The sequence below is a fragment of the Catharus ustulatus genome, chromosome 16 (assembly GCF_009819885.2).
Source record: "Catharus ustulatus isolate bCatUst1 chromosome 16, bCatUst1.pri.v2, whole genome shotgun sequence".
NCBI lineage: Eukaryota > Metazoa > Chordata > Aves > Passeriformes > Turdidae > Catharus > Catharus ustulatus.
In genome coordinates this window covers 10,994,702-11,011,964 of record NC_046236.1, presented here as the reverse complement: position 1 = coordinate 11,011,964, position 17,263 = coordinate 10,994,702, and the positions used below count along the sequence as shown (strand labels likewise).

Here is a 17,263-nt window from a genome sequence, read left to right as displayed (position 1 = left end):
ACTGTTGTAATTATTGAATATACAGTAATTTCACGATTATAAGCTGCACTGAGTATAAGCCGCACTTCTGGGTGCCAGCAACATTTCATTCTTTGTCCATACATAAACCACACCTGATTATAAGCTGCACGTTACAATACAGGGTGTGATAAAAGGTATCTGTTCTATCACCATCTGTTGAGGGTGGGGCAGTGATCCTGATCTCAACAGCAGATATTCTGCTAATGGGCCATCCATTGAAACCAGGCAGGGCATTGTTCTTTATCTTTTCACAACCCATCCTTCCTCCAGCCAGTCATTTTCTGCTCATGGCCATTGAGTGCCACTGTGGGACTGATAAAATTACTGCATCCCATTGGGAGTTGCTCCAGCCAGGGGGAAGAGCCCAACATTTCTTACCAAGATAAAAACAGAGGTTTTGGGACACTAAGGGAGCCCCTTTCTCCACTGGACTCCAGAGGAAAACCGGATTTCTCCACATCACCACTGGACCTCTGGAGGGAAACTACACCTTCTACAGGAGCACTGCTCCAACTGAGCCACATCTGTCACTGCAGGAGGATGCAGCCACCATGGAATGGGACTGCTGCCAACACCCTGCCTGTCGGGGTGCCAGGTTGTACTCTGACTGTGTCAGGGTTTGGGGTTTGTTTCTTTGTAGTACTGTATTTCTATTTTAATTTCCCTAGAAAAGAACTGTTATTCCTAATTCCCATATTTTTGCCTGAGAGCCCCTTGATTTCAAAATTATAATAATTTGGAGGGAGGGGTTTACATTCTCCATTTCAAAGAGAAGTTCCTGCCTTTCTCAGCAGACACCTGTCCTCCAAACTAAAACAGCAACTTTTCATTCTTTGTCCATATATAAGCCACACCTGATTATAAGCCGCACTTTGGGTTTGGACCAAAATTTTAGTCAAAATGGTGAGGCTTATAATCGTGAAATTACTGTACACTTTTATATCCACCTGTGGGTGCCCCAGCCCTGGAGCACTGCCATCTTGTCAGGGCTGGGGTTTTGGTGTCAGGGCACATGCAGGGCTCAGAGTGGGGGCTGCTGGAGGCTGCAGACAGAGCTGAGGCAAACAACCTCACGCTGGGTTGTAATACAGGACACAGGAGGGGACCTGCTGGATGCCTGTGGCCACCTTACACTGCCTGAGAGGCACATTCCTGGCAGCCAGAAGCAAAGAAATGATGTGATTCTAACCTCTACTGCCATCCCAGATCATTTATTAAATGTCGACAGCACCATCCCAGAAAGGGAGCTCTTCCCTTAACCTGCTGCACAAAGCAATCCCCATCTGTTCCAGATATTCCAATACCCCAAGAGAATTACACCTTTACTGCACAGAGGTGAAGCTACAGCACTAAGGGCTGGATGACCCATAGCCAAATGCAGAGTGAAAAAAATAGCAAGAAATGTAAAGCTCTGCTTGAGGAACTCTTAGAAAGCAGCAATATTGCACATCCTGGTATAAAGTGTTTATTTGAGACTTCACAATTAACACAAAGTCTTCCTGTCAATGCCTTTTTTTTCCATACAGTCAATAAATTTGTATTAATCCCTCCCCCATGCATGATTGCTGTTTATTAATCTAAGCCTTTTTATTTTCATCATGAAAAAATAAAGTGTTTCCCCACCCTTTCACCTGTTCCCTGTACCAGACTGTGCTGCGTTACAGAGGAGATGGAGAATGGCTATGCCTACTGCTGGGGGTGAAGTTACTCCATTATTTATTGATTTATTCTTTTTTTAACAGAAAGTGTTAAATGAATCAATCACCCAAGAAAAATAAATATATCATAAAGAACCAGAAGCTCTGCAGTATCCCTTTTCTTGCCATCCAGCCCAGTTCAAACACATCCTCTGCCCACGGCAAACCGCTCTGCTCGCAGCAACGCCGCCGCCTGCACGTACAGCTGGGAACTTACACTGGCCAAATCTCTTCCAAAGTAGAGCCACAAGCCACAGGAGGTATTTTAGATGCCAAATTTTTATACCTAGGTAAGAGAGATCCACCTGGAAGCCAATTACCTGCGTTCCACTGCTGGGCTTTTACTCAAGAGCTATTCAACCTTGTGCTTTTCAGGAAGTATCAGCTAAACACACGCATGGGCTCAGCCAGAGCCTGGCCTTGGGAAGGGGCAGGCAGTATGAAGGGTGTGCATGTTACTCATGGCAGTGGAAGCAAGTTCTTGTATCAATGTCTCTTGGATGTGCATCTCAAATTATGCTGCTTGGCTCGTCTCGCAGTACTTTTGGCACCAGCCTCACAAATTATTCAACTGCTCCCCCTGCCTTTGGAGATCTTCCTTGGAAAAGGGCAGAGGGCAAGAAGGCTTTCTCAGAACAGAGATGGTACTGGGTAGGCCATGAAGGACAAGCCCCATGTTTATGCTTTATTGAAAGACTGTGCAAAAGGGAATACTGCATCAGAAACCGCAGACTATGTTTGATCAGTCCCCAGCTGCCGGATCGGAAACCCACTAACAACCGCTCCGATTGGTTCGTTTGGCTACTTTTTGTTGGTTTCTTTCTTGGTTTTTTTTTTTTTTTTACATAAATAATATAGACTGACAGTATAAACATTTCAGCAACCATTTCTAAAAGACCAGAGGAGCCCTTTTAGGAGCCAAGAAACAACTGCAGGATTCAAATTCCAAAAGTGTCTTTGGAGTCATCGAATCATCAGATTTACACGGCACCCAATGACAACAACATTCAGTCGAGCTCGATAGGACTGCTGTCTTCCTGACCATCTTCTGTGTCATCATCTTCCCCAGTTCCCATCAGACTGTTTAAAAGATTTCCTAGAATAAAATACAGGACAGTCAAAATCATTAGTTTTACATTTTCATCTCAAAAACTTTTAACTAATCTTATGTCCTGCTACAGTACAGATTTCTGTAACAAAAAACTCCCAAGAGTTTTGAAGTAGAAGAGTCTCACCAAGACATCAGTAATCCCACACTGGTTTCCATTATGAATATTGATTTGGGAAGCTGCACAGCCTTAGCTGTTCACTGATACTGTTCCTTCTCTAAGAATACACTGGAAAAACCCAAAGTCACATATTTATGTGCTGCAGTTGCACCCTCAGAGGGAAAAAAACCCAACCAAAAGAGGAAAAAAAGCACCTCCAGCAGCAAAACTATCAAAAAACAGACACAGTCTGCATTATGCTGTAAAAAAATTGCCTGAAACTCAGGTGCCTGAATTGCTGAAAAGCAAATTAGGGATGGTAAAAACACGATGTTCATGTTTTTGATCAAACTTTGAGTATCAGTGAATTGACGTTTGTAGGTAAAGCTTCAAGTCCCTTTACAAAGAAGCTTAGTTCTCAGGGAAAACATTAATTTTATTCACATTTTGTTCAAGAGCCAGGAAATGAGGGCTGAATTTCTCTATTCCATTTCAGTCCTTGTACAAGGGCAGTATTAATTTCAGAACTTCCTCTTCGGACACATTCATGTTGCATCAGCACAGATTAGATCTCCACCAAAGCCCCATACTTAGTTTAAGAAATACCAGTCACTGAACTCTGAGGCAATTAAGCTTTAACACCAGTAAGATGCTTCTTTACATTAGGAAGCTACACCATAATGTCAGAAATTAAGCATAGGAGTTTTTTTAGTGCTTCTCCCCTCCTCAGTGACGAAAAGTCTACAAGCTCTCCCAAACTACTTTCACATGCAACCCATTCACCTTGTATCTACAGCAGGGGCTGTTCCTACAGGCTATGAAAAGAATTACAAATTCCTTAGAACAGATTATCTGTTTCAAGCACAGGTGTTTTATCCAGGTCACTGATCAAACCCTGAGGTTCCTACAAGCAGAGCTTACCTAGCAATCCCCCGTAGGATGAGGTCTGCTTGGGCGGAACTCCGAAGAAAAGCTGTCCTATTCTATCTAGGTACTGTAGGGACACAAGGTGAAAAAAAGTCATTTATTTCATTTACAGGTAGAAATACTATGGGCACAAGGTAAATCACTAGCTCTTATCTACAAAGCTGGAGGCAATCAGCCATTATTTCATTAATTCAGTGAGAAAAAATCCTGTTTATGAATAACTCACCTCATTATACATGGGGTCTCTTTTCAGCGAAGGTTGATACTGTTCACACAATACTGTAAATACTGTTAATTTTCCTCTAGAAAGGAAACAACCAAAAATGTAATCCCAGTTAACAACTGAAAAAGAAACCAAGAACGACATGACAGAAATCAGACTGTACCCATCAACTGCCAACAACAGAAACCAGATGAAGTTGAGCAGCGGTTGCACAAAGGGCGGACCCTTCTCTATCGAAGGATGTTTCTGTGTGTATGTCGTAAAAACAACTGATGCGCTGGTCTTATTTTTTAAGCAGAGAAATCTGAAAAAGGAAAGAGAATGGGGCAAGTTAAAAACAAAGGGTAGAGAAATGGTTTCTCCACAGAAAAAGGGAAGCCAAACTCTACTTCACTTGTGCACAGAGGCCATCTCAGGCTTGAACTGATGCACAATTGGTAGAAATGGATGGTTTGGCCATCAGCTGAGGAAGGGGAAAAGCACTACTAGAACACACTGGTATAGGCAGGTTGGGAGGGAACACAGACATTAAACATTAATAGAACGAGTTTAACAAGGATCTAAGCAGATTGTGCAGGATGGTTACTAAAACAGAACATCAATTTTTAAAATGTGGAATGACTGGCTACCCTGTAATTCACATTAACGTGATATTCCATCTACAGGTCCAGGATTTACTAAGCTGAGTTAAAAACTAATTAAAGACCCATTCATCCCCAAACACATCTCCTTTTAGTATGTATCTGTCAGTATTTGTTGACTCTGTCATTCTTTTCCACCTCAACATAATGTGGCATCAGGGCCACTAATAGTTTGACATACATGCTTAAAAGTCTCATAATAAAGCTGTACTTTGAACTCCCAAGCCATTTGTCCCCAACAGATCAATTTCCCAAACAGATCAAATCCTTGCTCAGGTCCAGTTAATTTAACTGGCAATCTCTGCAAGTCCCATTGGCCTAACAGGCCTTTATCTGGGACAAATGCTGTCAGCAAACACTAGGAAGGCTGCCACAAGCCATCTCATTTTTGATGGCAGGCTGGCCTCTAATTCTACATCCTCACATGTGCAAGGGCTTGGGGCTGTTTTGCCTCACTGCTAGCACAGAACTGCAATTATTTTCATTAGAGAATAAACTACCATGTAAGAGGATCTAACACATTATTTGATATATAGGCCAGTAAAGGATGCAGTAGAAGTGCTGTGTAAACACTATAATAATCTTTAACTTCTTCACAGAATTTCTCCCCATAAAAATGTTTGAGTCCTGCACATATTGGATTTCTATAAAGCATTTGCTATTGCTCAAAATCACAGCAATCTATAGCAACCAGCTATGGAAAGCAGGACAAATCTGACATGACAGCTCACTGCTGCCAAAAGAGAGACAAACTTGCTCTCACCTCCTCCCTCTCCCCCAACACCTACTCTCTCCCTGACTCCCTGCCACACAGTCCTGTCTCCACCTCCTCCTCAGACTCCTCCATGAGCTGCTTTCCCTGCCTGAAGAAAGCCATCAGCTGATTAAACACAGTAAAATTGGCTTTGTCAACCTTCATTCTACATGAGCTCTGCAAAAGCACACAATAGCTTGCATTCCCACCTCCTACAAAATAAATGCCTAAATGAGAGCTAGCAGCAACTCTGTCAAGGCAAGAGCCACCAAGCTGCTGCTCACAGACCAGGCTGACCAGGACAAGTTGCCTCTTAGGACCTGAGTGAGAGCAAGTTCTGTGCTAAATACAGGGTATGCTTGAATCCAGTATTTGTAAGAACATACTAATAAACTCTAACTAGACATAAAGTGGTGTTAATAAAGCCAAGAATCGTGCTTTCAGGGTTAAACAGATTACATTCATTCTTCAGGCAATTAACATAATTTCAGGTTTTGACCTTAATACGTTATTTTACTTTTTTTTCTCCCCAGTCTGACGAATTTAACACATGGGTTTTCAGACAGTTTTCTCCTGTTGTTGCTCTGGCTAGTTTCACAGTTTCTTTTGCAAAGACTGTGTGGTTAAATTAGACTAGTATGTGGTCCCACACATAATGTCATCTCAGCAAAATGCTCCAAAAGAAGTTTAACACCTACTGTAGTACTGCCTGAGCTACAAACATGTCCACCTCACTGCGGTATCCACGGGATGAGGAGTATTCCACCAGCATATTCGCACAGCCCTCACCATCTGTCGAGTGCAAGAAGTGATACCGAGATTCACTATAGTTTTGCTCTAGAAAAAGAAAAAGGAAAAGGCTTTTAAGAAATCAGTTCAATGTACCTGAATATAAAAATAAATTTATTAGGCTTGCACTTTATTAGCTGGTAAAAGAACAAGAGTTACAGGTGTGGTATATAAACAAGGCAGCTAGTAAAAAGTCTGTAAGTTACAGACAATTTATAAAGGGAGATAATAATAAATTTTACCCTAAGTACATTTGAACAACTGCTATTAAATACAGTTTACTCACAGCTATTGCTGGCTTGAACCTTGGTCATATTATTCTATCTAAGTGAATGCTGACAGTTGATGTGCTGTCACCAGTGTTTAGGACAGGAATCAAGAAATTTCATATTGGACCATGTGCACCAAGAAGTCAAACAGTACCTTCAGCATCCCTCTTTGATTTCCTATTTTTAGCTTAGCCCACTCTTGCTACCAAAACTAAAATCACTCCCATATGCTGAACAGAACAGCAATTCTATAGGAAAAATGGTTTAAGAAATGGCAATGATTTGTTAGACCCTGAAGCAAAGGATTGTGCAAAATCACTGCAATGACAAAACTGGATAGCTGCTAATCTTTTGAATTTGAAAGGTTTGTTTTAAAAATCTGAGCCTTCAGTGATGAAACTTAAAAAGCTACAGACTCAGAAAATGTAGGCATCTTGCACTACAAGAGAACAGCGAGCAGTCGGCTACAAAATGGGGACTTTTACTTTCAGAATGCAACTGTTTCTTATCCTAATTGTAACAGCCTCTAACTTGAATGCTGTGAGAAAAATCCTCCCTTTCTGGCTGGCAGCAGCCATCAGACTAGCAATAAATCCCAAGAGAGCAGCTAGGGAATTGCCTATGGCACACAGAGAGGCTGCAGCATTGACCATGACTGGGTCAGGGTTGTTGCATGAAACCACTGTCATCACTTGGCAGTTACTGAAAAAGGTAAAATAAACAATCATCTTGCACACTTATCCATGAGGAACCACAGAAAAAATGGCATGTAGTCAACTGTTCTCAATCACCTTTGTTATGTTTTGACCACAAGACTGTAAATACTGGTTATCATCCAAAAGTAAAATAATTATTTAGAGCATTTTGTTTCTCTTGCATCCCATCACAAGTGATAAAATGGCTCATAAATCAAAGGGAACAGCATTCATTTTGAAATAACTCTGCTGGCCAACTTCTCAAAAAGTACTTAATTACAGTCCAAAGACTGTTTTGGATGCCAGGTGATGTATTTCAATCTTTGTCATGTTTACCCAGGATTTAAAAACAAAAAAAAACTTGCCAACAGAACATCTTTGCTCCCTGGCAATTTTCCTCCTAATGACACAATCAAACTACCTCAATGTCCAAAGGATCAACCTGCCTTTTACAGAGAGCTTTACAGCAGCTGTGTTTTGGAATTTGCACTAATATACAGCTACAGATTCATTTTTTCTCCTGTAACATTAAGAAGACATTAATGCAAAAATCAGGTAATAGCAGAACTCAATCAAACATTTCCATCTCAGCTTCCTAAGATTATTCCCAAAGCAGCTTGCTTTCCACATCTTCTAAGGAAAACACAGAAAACCCAGTTGATTTTTTTCTTACCTTTCCACAGGGTAATAGCTAGTAACTGGTGTAGTTTTGGATGTCCAAGTTTTCCTGATCCCCCACTGGACCATTTTAGTGCTCTGGATACGAAAGCCACTCTTTCAGGAGAATTTGGATCCATTAAACTAAACAATTTAGCCAAGTTTTCTAGAAGCAATAATATTGAAAAACATTTAGCATTAAGAAAAATAAGATTATCTGCTGCTTTTAAGACATCTTAAGGACAGGCAGCAGGGTAGTTCCAAGTATGCCCACCAAGCCATCAGGAGCCCATAATTCTCTAGGTTTCCCCCAGTCCATTCCTATGGGGAAGCTGACCCTTTGCCATGTTGGGAATGCATCCAAAAGGATTGCAGCTTTCAAGACTATTAACAAGTCACTGTGAAGGGGAAATCACAACTAAATGCCACCAAACCAAGAGCAGAGGTCACCTCACCTAAAAGGTCTTCTGCTACTTTTGCATCCGACTTCTCCAAAGACTCCAAAACCAGCATGGACAGATCAGCAGCACTGTTTTGCTACAAAACAGACACATACTGGCAGTGATGAATGTATCAGGGCATAAAAAGAAACATCAACCAGAATTTTGGCAGCAGCAGGTTTAATGCTTTTATCAACATCTACAGCTAGGGCACAGTATCAAGTCTCAGCCTTCCTGATAAAAAAATTATAGTAATTTGATGGCATCAAAGAGAAGCCTCCAGGAAAGCAGAACACAGGCATTGTTTGGATGCTCACAAACACTACTGCTGCATGTTCCAGCTTGGCATAACCCTTCTTTGTGCAGAAAGGCTCAACAAAGAGATAAAACAAAAGATTACAAAGCCATTGCCCCAAACATTTACCACTGAGAACTCACCATTCATCTCTCAAAATCTTGGGTGTAACAATCCCCTGCCCCCAAGCCCCACACACCAAACCAGTGACTTACCTGGTTATGACTGAAGAACAGTAAAGCCCCTGAATACATTAGTTCTCTTGCTTCTGCATGTTTTCCTTGTGACATATACCTGAAAAATATATCAAAGCCATTATAAAAATTACCACTAAGTTAGCTGTGTATGCTTAAAGTTGCTTATATTTAAAGGATTAAAAGATTGCTAAAATTTAAAATAATGACAAGGGATTTATTTTTAAATCAGGTTAGTTTCAATAATGATGTAGCTTGAACTGCAAGCTGCAATCAGTTTTCTGCTCCAGACCTGATGGAATAAAACAAGAATATAAGTATGAAAATGGAGAGAGTTACAAATACATTTGGGGCTGGAACACGAAAAGGGAATGAATCCAAGACCTCAACTGAGCAAATGATGCCAATGTACTGAGCCTCTACCAAAGCCATCCCAGTGAACCAATTTTTGGAATACCTCCTGGAGAGCTCACTGACCTTTCCACTGGTCTAAGTCTCTCTGACCACTAAAACTCTGCCAGGGACATCAGCCTGTCCCAGTCCTCTGCTGAACCAAAGGAGCTCGTCTCTCATGGGCTCAAGAGTAAAATAAGCACAGCCAGCAAGATTCACCATGCAACACTTTAAAAGAAACAAAATATAATGCTTCAAAACATACCTTCCACCCTTCTCTCTCACTTAAGAGTTAACAAAGAAATAAGGAATTAAAGAATTTGCTGCCAGTGGTTACCTCAGGACCTCTTACCACAGAGCTGTGATTGCAGCCTCCTGCACATCATCACTGTCAGTAACTACAGCTCTTGGAGAGTCACAGCTCCAGCTTGTAAACACAGCATTTCCCATAAAAGCAGCTTAGGTGTGGCAGAGTTTCCAAATTCCATTTCTCTTAACTGCTACTCAAAAAGTCTGTGTTCTCAGTAGCTGACTTGCTCTTATCAGCATACCCTGATGCTTTAGCACCTGCAGTTTGGTTTGTCCCATACCTGGCTGGGCTGTGCCTGTGTCACCCCTTTCTGTTGCCAGGCCTCAGGGCAGCCCCTCTGCTCCTGAAGCCCTGGGGCTCCCCAGGCTGTTCCAAAGCCCAAAAGTGCTCATGGGGTAACAGAGGGGTTGGAGGTTCTGGGGGTGAAGCAGGACAGCAGGACAGCATGGCCATGGCGGGGGTCACACCAACCAAAGGGACAACCAGAGCATCTCAAAGCTCTTGTGCTGTGCCCCACATTCCTGCCACACGTGTCCCCTCTGGGGACAGGCCCTACTGGTAGCACCACACAGACAATAAACAAGGCAGGAGACATTCCTCCCACCCTGCTATCAACTGAGAAACACCAAGGTCTTTTATCCAAAACAGAACTGAGATAATGGGAGGTACAACGAGAGTGTTTTGGAATAATCCTCAACAACTCGAATTTGCAATCACCATGGTAAATGTGAGTCAAATGAATCCGTAGTTCCAACGTTTTTATAGTTGGGCTCCCATCCAGGTTTGCTCCTAGGACTTGGACTCAGCACGGATCCACTTCCATAAATTCTACTTACAGTAGATTCACAATGCTACATGGAAGCTCTTAATCTGAGAATTATTACAGAATATAATAAAAGATGCTAAAACATTTTTATGACATAAAGTACATTTTAAAGAGCTGGGGTTTTTCAAATAACTTCTATCTGAAAAGTTGTTTAATAAAAATAAATATTGATGACATTGCTCTAAATGGCATTTAAAACAAGAGAAATCCTGGAACACATTATTTATACCAGAAAAATGACCTACAAGTATCAGGGAAATAGTAATAGATGTAAATATTACACTTTGAAGAGTGACTCAGTTACCAAACCATGAAGACAGAAGCTTTCAGCCCAGCCAGCCTGGCAGTAACAAACACCACCAGCTCAGGTGTGTCCAGGGGAGCTCAGGGTTAGGCAGAAACAGCAATTTTCCACCTGCTCTGTGGATCATGGAGGGATAATAAGTCTGCAGGAGGCAGGCTTATGGTAATCTTTCCTCCTCCACTTCTCCCCTTCCTCCACCCTAAAATACATCTCAGTGCATGAAACTGAGTCTGCATTTCAAGTTTACCCTGTGACAGACAAGACAAATGTTTTACAGGCTCATGTGTTTAAAAGCACTAGCTAACCCAGTCAGTTCCAGAGCTCAGGTCATCCCAGCAAGTGTTATTGTGTCTGAAAAAATGCTGATTTTTATCACATTTTACAGAGGATTGACAAGACTACCCAGCCATGCAAATGTCACCTTTTCATTTAACTAAACACGTCCTTTCATATGTATTTAAAATGGAAAAGGCAGGATCTTTGATTCCAAATTAATTCAGGGAGGCTTGAGTATGTGAGTTAATACATCCAGAAGACTGGAGGAGAAGTGACCTCCTGAGCCAAGACTTCTCACACCACATCACATAATCCCTGCTACAAAATAGGCCAGGCTTTGTCTTAAATTTAGATTTATTCTCAAATACAATTTAAGTCTTAAGGTCTGGACAGTGCCTGGCTGATCCCATCAGAGAGGTTATGGAAGAACAAACTGATTTAAAGTGATGGTGCTGGTACAGGGCAGGGCAGGGCAGGCTGGCTGAGCCTGGGCTGGGAGCACCAGGAGGATTATGCACCAAGGACTTTCTTCCCAGTTGCTTCCATGACTTCTGTTTTTCTGTGCTTACTCACAGGCCTGTTCTCATCCTAACACGACACAGGACAGGGAGGGTGGTGTCCAGTTTGACTTCTCACTTCAAGAAAGACACTGAGAGGCTGGAATGTGTCCAGAGAAGGGCAATGGAGCTGAGTATGACAAGGAGCAGCTGAGGGAGCTGGGGGGCACTCAGCTTGGACAAAAGGAGGCTCAGGGGGACTCTTCTCTCTAGAGTATCTGAAAGGAGGTTGGAGTCAGGTGCTCTTCTCCCAGGCAGCTGTGACAGGATGACAGCAAACAGCTTTAGCAGGAGGTTCATGTCTGACACTGGGAGAAACTTCTTCACAGAAGGGGTGGTCAAGCACTGGAACTGGGCCCAGCAGCACAGGGAGGTGGGTGGAGTCACATGCCCTAGAAGGGTTCAAGAAACAACCAGATGTGGAACTCCACTGTCCAGCTGACAGGTGATGAAAGCCAAAAGTTGGACCTGATGACATCAGAGTTCTTTTCCAGCCTAACTGATTCTGTAAAGCCAAGTTTCCATCCTGTCCTCTCCCAGCAGAAGCACAAGTAAACAAAGCTGGGACCAAGTGAGGAAGCCCCTAGAACAAACACCTCCTTCTGTGATCCTGCAAGCAAAGCTCTACATGTTCAAATCTGATGAGAGAAAGGGTGACCACTGCAAGTTGCAGTGGATGTGAAAAATGAAGCCTAAAAATGTTTTGCAATAAAAAGAATTTCCTTATGACAAAAGAGGCAGTAGTACCATTTCTGAATAAATGCCCAGGCCTGCTCTACTGAGTCACCGTCACGTACACAAGTACTACACCAAGTGGAATTTATTCCAAAAAGCTCCTCCGTGCAGGGGTTCTGGCCACGCTGAGCGCTGCCCCTTTCGGACCGCGGCCCCAGGGTGACCGTGCCGTGCACCAAAGCGGCCGCATGTCCCGGTGAGCAACAATCAACCTCCAAAGGCTGAACCCGCCACGGCGCAGCCACCTGACATTCACGGAGCTGGCACAGCACCGGCTGTGCAGGGCTCAGCTCCAGGACGGCCCCGGGACACGGAGCCAGCCCCGACCCGAGCGCCAGGAGACGCCTGGGGAGACACCCCGAGCCCATCCCGCTGGCCGGGGGGCCTCGCTCGGCCTCCCCGGAACGTGGAGCCACCGAAAAGCGGTGGGGAACGCGGGGCCGAAACTCCGCTGTGCCCGTGACCTCTGGGCAGTGTGACGCAACAGCCCCCGCGCGTCACTGGTCAGTGTCCGGCCGGCGGCGCACGGACCGGCCCAAGGTTGACCTCCAAAGGCCGGCGAGCAGCGGCTCCCCCGGCGCCCCAAGCCGCTGACTGCGCCGGCGGGGCCGAGGGAGGTGACGCGGCTGGGCCGGGCCGGGCCGGGCCGAGCCGAACCTGAGGCCGCGGCTGTCCGGTCCGGCCCGGGCCCCGCTTGGGCCGGCGCCGCGCCCCCGCCCCACCCCGCCCCCACGCGGACCAATCAGGGAGCGGGGCGCGGAGATGGACAGGCGCGCTGGCCAATGGGGAGCGGCCGTGGGCGCGGCGGGTGGCAGCGGGGGAGACTGCGTGGGAAGGCTCTGGAAGGCCGGGCGGGGGAGGGGCGGCGCGCCGGGCCCGGCGCGGCCCTACCTGAAGAAGAGCGTCCGGTACATCTGGTGCGCCTCGTAGTAATCGCCCTTCTCGACACTGGCGCGCAGCTTGCCCTCCACGCGCTGCACGCCGCCGCGGTTCCTGCCGCCGCCGCCTTTCGCGGCTTCCTGCTCCGCCGCCATGATCGCGGCCGCCATCAGCGCGGAGGAGGGGAGGGGAGGCGGGGGCCGGGCGCATGCGCACACCGCCGCGGCGCCCCGCTGCCCGGCTTCCGCCCGTTCGGACGGCGGCCCGCGAGGCTCAGCCCGCGCGGCTGCGCGCGGCGGCTCGGGCGGTAACGGCGGCGCTGGGGCTGCGAACGGCGAGAGGAACCCCGGGAGCAGCCCCGGGGCGCACAGCAGCACAGGAGACGACAGAATTATTTTATAAAGTAGTAAAAATCAAGGAGCGGTTGATGGAGCGCAGGCAAGCAGAGTGGCTGAGGACGGCTCTGGCTCAGGGATCAGGAGTTAAGGCACCCCCCACCCTTCACACAGCCGAAAGTCAGACAGCAATGACCCAGGTGTGCTTTTTTCCCAAATCTCCACCTCTGCTGTTTGGGGCTTCACTCTGCCCCGTAAAGCCCTTGTAAAAGCCTCAGTGAAATCCACACCCCCACCCGCCCCAGCTCAGGGCAATTTTAAAATCAGTCTTTCCTCACTTATTTAAGCAGCTAGTAAAAAAAAAAAATACAGAAAAGAGGCTTTATTTCTTGTTTCAAGTATTACATGCACTTTCAAAAATTAAAACTCTTTATTTAAACATCTCAATAGCATCTTGTCAGTTTGGAGGCAGCAAAGAATAACAGACATTTTGAAAAGCATTTACAAAAATACATTGCACAAAGTCCTATCTTGCTTTTTAAAAATAAGTTAGTGTTATTCAAAATATTCCCCCCCCAGCTACCTAACTTCAATTTATACAGGATAATTCTAATTTTAAATATGTAACCTATAATATGAAAACACCTGTACATGTGTTCATCTACCACTCTGCGTAGGCCTTAGGTTCTGTCTCTAGGTCGAGTGAAAAACAGTTCTTCACATGGAGACTTTGTATTTCAAACATTCCAGGACTGTTGTGCAACATACGTAACTCAATTCAGAAAAAACCAGTCAGCAGGTCCGTGTGGTAACAGTTCTGTGTAATTACAAAATGCACTAGAACAGCAAGATAAAAATTCTGCATACAAGTGAATTTCAGGAATCTTTTCCAAAAAGGATCTTCAAAGCAGCAAGGCTAAGGGGGACAATTAGCAGTTTCATCTCGTTCTAGGTGGAAATGTTGTTTCCAAGAGCAACTCTACTCATCTGGTACCCAAACTAAGGCTTGTGGGGAGGATCAGGAATGCCCGTGTTCGCACACAGCAGCGCTGAGCTCGAGTCCCTCTTGTAAATGTGACGCAGCGAGAATTACTTCAGGCTTATTTTCCACACACAAATTCTCACAGTACATTTATGGAGTATAACAACCAGTCTAAGGAGATTTTGTCCCAAAGAAATCACTTTTGACAAACTAAGGTAGTGCAACTGCTGTAGAGCAGTGTTTACTGAACAATGCAGCAGGCTTATCAGCTCCGAGCCAGTCAATCAGTACACCAAGGTCGATTTGGGATTGACACTAAAAAAAGAACAAACTGGCCAAGCTGCCATGGTAAAAACCCTTAAAATAACTTCAGTTACTTCAAGTTATCCCTGACTTTTAGAGCAATTCGCAGCCACAAATTACAGTAAAGCATTCTCAGTCGCTGGTGTTTAAACTGGTTTTGGTTGTGTTAGCTTTCCCTGACAGTAGTATTTATTATATTCAACATGTAGCAAAGAAGCCCTTTTGGATCCACCAAAAAGGTCAAAACCAAATGTGAACTGAAGGACACCTTTAGCCACAGTCAGTGTTCAAAGTGTACCACAGTTTTTGGCTTATGGTGCCAAGCTAGCAAAAGTATGCAGTCAAGTCCTGGATTAAAAAAGAACAGATTCCTAGTTGCAGAAAGTGGTTTATTCTTTTAAAAAAACCTATACATTCATTTGTAATAAAATATGTGTCACCTGTTTGCCAACTGGGCTTTATGAACCAGAGCTGTTTGCATGCATTATTTCTCTCAGCATGGACACAGAAATATGAAGCGAACTGGCAATTACAAGCTGAGCTTTAGAGCAAATAAAACTTGGGGTTTATACATTTCTGCTGACAGTCTTCTGCCTTTGCCAGAGGATCAATAGTTCTGCAGTGTGCACCTTGCATCCTCATCCTTTACAGATTCCAGTGTTGTAGGCTTCCCAGTATATACAGATTAGGAACAAAATGTACAAAGCAGCCAGCCAGCTGTAGTGTGAATTACTCGGCAGGTTTCCCGTGCACTCTGAACCGATAAAGGCAGGTGTACTCTGCATGGCCCCAGTTAGAGAAAATCCTCAGCTCCACTATTTGGAATGCCTCTTCATTTTTCTCCTGGAGAAGAAAAAAGCAAACAAATCAGTGTCAGGGTTCTGGCATTAACAGCTTTCCTAGTTATTAATGACTATTGGTACTTGCAGGAACCTAAGTTATGCTTTGGGAATTTTCTGATCCTTTGAACAGAACCTTCCTTGCCTTACAGTTACTTGAGTCTGAAGCAGCATGGAACAGACTCTTCCCATGTTTAGCAACTTCCCATCATTTGTGTCCAGTCCCCTCTCATCCATTTAGGCCACAGCTTTTAGGGCAGAGGTAGGGAGATACTTTCCACCTCAGCTTCTACAGTGCCCAGATGAGAACAAGGCCTTTTCCCTTCACTGCTCAATGCACACAAGTGTAGAAAATAAAAGTAACTTTCTCCTGACACTTTAAATCTTATAATCCAGACTTACCATCACTGGAAACATCTGCAGTGGTTCTCCATCTTGATCATAGACATACTCTCCTAGAAGCTTGCCTTCTTCTTGATATTCATCATCCAGACCCTGCAGCAACAGGATAAAGATTTTTGCTTCCATCAAATTTCCAATCAAACCCAAACTAGAAGCATGCCTAACACAGAGTATCAAGGGACAGCACTTGAAGGTCTATTAAGCCAGATCAGAATGTTTCCCATGTAACTAAAAGTTCAAGCACAGCTCTGTATTCCAGTTTGCTGCCCTGTAAATAGCTGTGCTGTTTACATGTTTTCATGGTCAAAGTCTAATTTTCATGGCCAAACCCATATCTCAGTATACAATATAAACTGCTCAGGACAAACAGTGTGAGAACATCAAGGTTGAAGTCAAGATTCAGATGCTTGCAGGTAACTGTTTAAGCATGTGGAAAAGCCTGACAAAAAGTTCTCAAATATCATAACTGCTCCCTGATATTCCCTGTGGTCTGTTCTGTTCTGAAATCCTGCTGACACAACTGTGGTGCTGGGTAAAATGAATTAAAAGATTATTTAAGGCACATCACAGCTAAGGTGCAGAGACAAAATGGAAGGGATAGTGGGCGGTGAAAGGAAGAATGGGAGGGAGGATGAAACAAAGTGTATGAAAGAACTAGATCAAATAAATTGATTAATTAATCATTGATTGTTTTGAATAATCATTATCTCCCTCCAAAAGTGTTTACTACTATTGTATAGAGCAAGAGTAAAGAACTCACCCAAAATTAGTTGCAACACTTCTTATTCATAATCTCAAAGCTCATAAACAAAAGCAATTTTTAAGAGCAATGAGTGAAACAGTTTATGATCATCTTAGTTGTTCTCCCCCAAGTTACTATTTTCCAAGGTAGGGAACACAAATATTCTGTGTATAAATATCAACTTAAAATCAGAGACAGACTTACATATACTGAAAAATTCCTAGGAGCACTGGTGATATTCCCTGTTGGTGAAAGAGTTTTTGGTATGTGTTCCAGTGTAAAGGCAGTTGGATAGATCTTCATGGAAAGTCTCACCACAAGGTAGCCCTGTGATCCTTTGAAAGCCCAGCAGTTTCCTGGATACATGTCCGGCTGCACAGAAGGAAGGTGGAGAGAACAAAATGGGATGCAACAGCAAAAACAGTGCTACAGTGTTTTCTAATTTATTTTTATTGTAATAAAGAGTTGTCATGAATTCTGAGTTCTTAGGGACACACTGAAACAGTAAGGGGCAGAAATAATCTCCTTGGTGGAACTCTTGAGGAAGACACCATATCCTCCTGAGCTAAC

At 44.0% G+C, this 17,263-nt stretch overlaps 2 protein-coding genes across 7 annotated transcripts in view; both read right to left on the bottom strand.

Annotated features, from left to right (window-relative positions):
- Positions 1 to 1,470: 1,470 nt before the first annotated feature.
- Positions 1,471 to 13,316, bottom strand: GET4 (guided entry of tail-anchored proteins factor 4). The gene is made up of 9 exons (XM_033074391.1): positions 13,103 to 13,316; positions 8,832 to 8,910; positions 8,337 to 8,418; positions 7,898 to 8,047; positions 6,170 to 6,308; positions 4,240 to 4,380; positions 4,080 to 4,155; positions 3,848 to 3,920; positions 1,471 to 2,814 (listed from the first exon to the last, which is right to left on the bottom strand). The coding sequence occupies exons 1-9, from the start codon at positions 13,258 to 13,260 to the stop codon at positions 2,726 to 2,728; spliced, it is 987 nt and encodes a 328-aa protein (XP_032930282.1). The 5' UTR covers positions 13,261 to 13,316; the 3' UTR covers positions 1,471 to 2,725.
- Positions 13,317 to 13,836: 520 nt separating this feature from the next.
- SUN1 (Sad1 and UNC84 domain containing 1) overlaps positions 13,837 to 17,263 on the bottom strand; it is a 32,988-nt gene continuing 29,561 nt past the window's right edge. For all 6 annotated transcript variants that reach the window (XM_033073925.1, XM_033073922.1, XM_033073927.1 and 3 more), the window contains 3 exons: positions 16,898 to 17,065; positions 15,952 to 16,044; positions 13,837 to 15,553 (listed from right to left, as the gene is read on the bottom strand). In XM_033073925.1, coding sequence (XP_032929816.1) covers positions 15,440 to 15,553; positions 15,952 to 16,044; positions 16,898 to 17,065 — 375 coding nt within the window. In that variant the 3' untranslated portion in view covers positions 13,837 to 15,439. The remainder of the gene's footprint in view (positions 15,554 to 15,951; positions 16,045 to 16,897; positions 17,066 to 17,263) is intronic.